General features: G+C 37.6%; 1 protein-coding gene across 1 annotated transcript in view; it reads left to right on the plus strand.

Moving 5' to 3' along the window:
* Window positions 1-193: 193 nt before the first annotated feature.
* The window catches only part of LOC102677466, a 3,627-nt gene continuing 1,387 nt past the window's right edge, over window positions 194-2,433 (plus strand). Inside the window, exons 1-3 of the mRNA XM_006611046.1 lie at window positions 194-268; window positions 443-611; window positions 2,050-2,347. Of these exons, the coding sequence (XP_006611109.1) occupies window positions 452-611; window positions 2,050-2,324 (435 nt within the window). The 5' untranslated portion in view covers window positions 194-268; window positions 443-451 and the 3' untranslated portion in view covers window positions 2,325-2,347. The remainder of the gene's footprint in view (window positions 269-442; window positions 612-2,049; window positions 2,348-2,433) is intronic.

A 2,433-nucleotide genomic window follows, 5' to 3' on the forward strand; every position in this document is an offset into this window, starting at 1 on the left:
GTTCCTCTTCAACTTCCGTCTCTTCCGACGTACGCAATTTCTCGGATTTCGAGAATTCCGACCGATCGAGACCAGTTTTTCCAGAGCGTTTCTTCTTTCTTTTCTCGCGGCGATCGTCGGTTACGGTTATACCCGAAAGGAATGATGAGGAAATAGTCGAAGGATCGATCAGGAGAAAGAAAAAAGAAAGATAAATAAATAATCTTCGTTTCTAGAAATTCGTGAAACAGATTGTATTACATTTGGAAAGGGGGTAAACTCGAAGGAGGTAAATTGAAAAAAAGAAAAAATCGATCCTTTTTATTCGATATAACAAATAAAGCTATCTCGTTAACTGGCTGGAAACTCGATTGTTCGATGAAAATGAGAAAGAAAAAAAATTGAAAATCGAAAAGAAGAGGAGGGGTGGGGAGGAATATTGGGAGTTATATTGTTTTTACAGGCAGGAAACATGCATTCGCGGGGTAGGAAGATGCAACTGGTACCGTGTTTCGGTGGCGTAGAGATCGTGCTGTGTTTGTGGATCACGAGTGCTGTTTTAACACTGGTCGCGTCCCAGCAAAAGTTCTACATCCAGGGCCGGTATGGAAAACGGCAAGAGCCGCGTACAGGTGAGCGAAAATTAACATATATATATATGTATATTAAAAAACGCTAGAAATCCACTCGTATCGTATCGTCGTTAGTTTTTTCATTATTTCACAAATGGATTATCGATGGTTAGCTAGTTAATTCGATTCGTTTAATTAACGAATGTTCCAACTATTCCGATATTCTGATAATTATAAACCGCTCGTCGATCAACTCGTATCTATATTTGATACGATATCGCGGTTCACTCATCATTCGCGTTCGTTAAAAGCGCCAAAGCTTTAATTTTCCAGCTATTTTTTATAGCTTTCCACGTTTTTCCTCGTTCCACGCGTTCGATTCTCTGATCAGAAACCGTTGTTCCGGTTTCCTTCAATTATCCGTTTCCGATTTCCAGTCCAGCCTTCAATTATCCGATCTTTTCGCGTTTCGAAAATTTGAAATTTTACTCCAATATGGATTATAGATTTTTTCTCTCTCTCTCTCTCTCTCTCTCTCTTCGCATCTTCTTTCCTCATAGCGCGCGATCCGTGACAATCGAGTTCTTTTTCTTTTTCTTTCTTTTCAATTAAGAAATCTCTCGTTTCGATCCTCCTTGATCCAACGGACAATTCGTTCGATTTTATCGTTTATCGATTTTATCGTAACGATAAATCAGGAAGGAAATATTGTTCGTGTTAATAATAATTGTTATTTTTCCAAGAATAAAACCCTTTCAGTACCTTTACGATAATTAGTTATAATTCTTCGAGCGAATGGACGACAAAAGGAAATTGTACCATGTAAAAAATTTTATGGCAAATTAAACTCGAAGGGAGTTTTTTAAACGCGGATCCAATTTAACTATCGAATGTCCGGACTCGGGACATTTTTGTCCCCAGTCGTTGGTTTTAATATAACTTGTTTCAATTTCTCGGATAAGTATGTAAATTAAATGAAGCTTGCGTTATTTAGAAAAATATATCGAAATATCTCGTGGACATCGACGATTGTTTAAACAAAATTATATACAAATGTACAGATGTATTGATATATAAGAATAACAGAATAAATGGAACTTTATTATATTTAATCAATATATATTAAAGATTAAATTCATAATTTTCTTTTATTTTTTTTAAAAGTCGCAACTTTACTACTGGTTTCGCATCTCGTTTGACTCGTCTCACTCCATAACAAGAAAATTAGACTTTTAAATATGCAGAACATTTTTGTCCAGGGGATGATACGTTTAACGTAACATAATCACGAGTTCACGAGTTCGAAAAATTGTGAGAAAGCTATATTCTATCTATAAAAAGTGGCTGTAAAGATCGAAATTTAACCAACCTTTCTTCGATCGTTGTTTTCTTTCTTTTTCAACTCGTTACTCCAGAAATAACGAAGAAACTGATCTCCTTGGACGATCTCTTCGTCCCTCGAGGATTCGTCTGCAATTATATAACGTCTTAATTGCAGATTCGTTCTACGTGTCGGGAGGGAGGTACGGACGCAGCGAGAACGGGATGGAGAAGGCGAGCAAATCGCAATTGGCAAAGTTGGTGGAGGTGGAGGTGCCGAGGATAGATCGATTCGTTTGGGGTGGCCGATACGGGAAACGATCGCCCCCCGATTATCATAGGCCTATCTCGTCCGTCAATCGTTTCAGCGCTGTCCTCGACTTCATGGATCGGGTCGACCTCGATCGAGAGAACGATCTCAGTAATCGAAACGAGCTCGATTTTCTCCCTTAATAAAATCAACCACGTATACCACGGTGAGGATCGATCATTTTTTAAAGAAAAAAATTCTTCACTTCTGAACGTGTTTTTCTTCTTTTTTTTTTTTTTTTTTTTTTTTTTT

The sequence above is a fragment of the Apis dorsata genome, unplaced genomic scaffold (assembly GCF_000469605.1).
Source record: "Apis dorsata unplaced genomic scaffold, Apis dorsata 1.3 scaffold_82, whole genome shotgun sequence".
NCBI classification, from domain to species: Eukaryota; Metazoa; Arthropoda; class Insecta; order Hymenoptera; family Apidae; genus Apis; species Apis dorsata.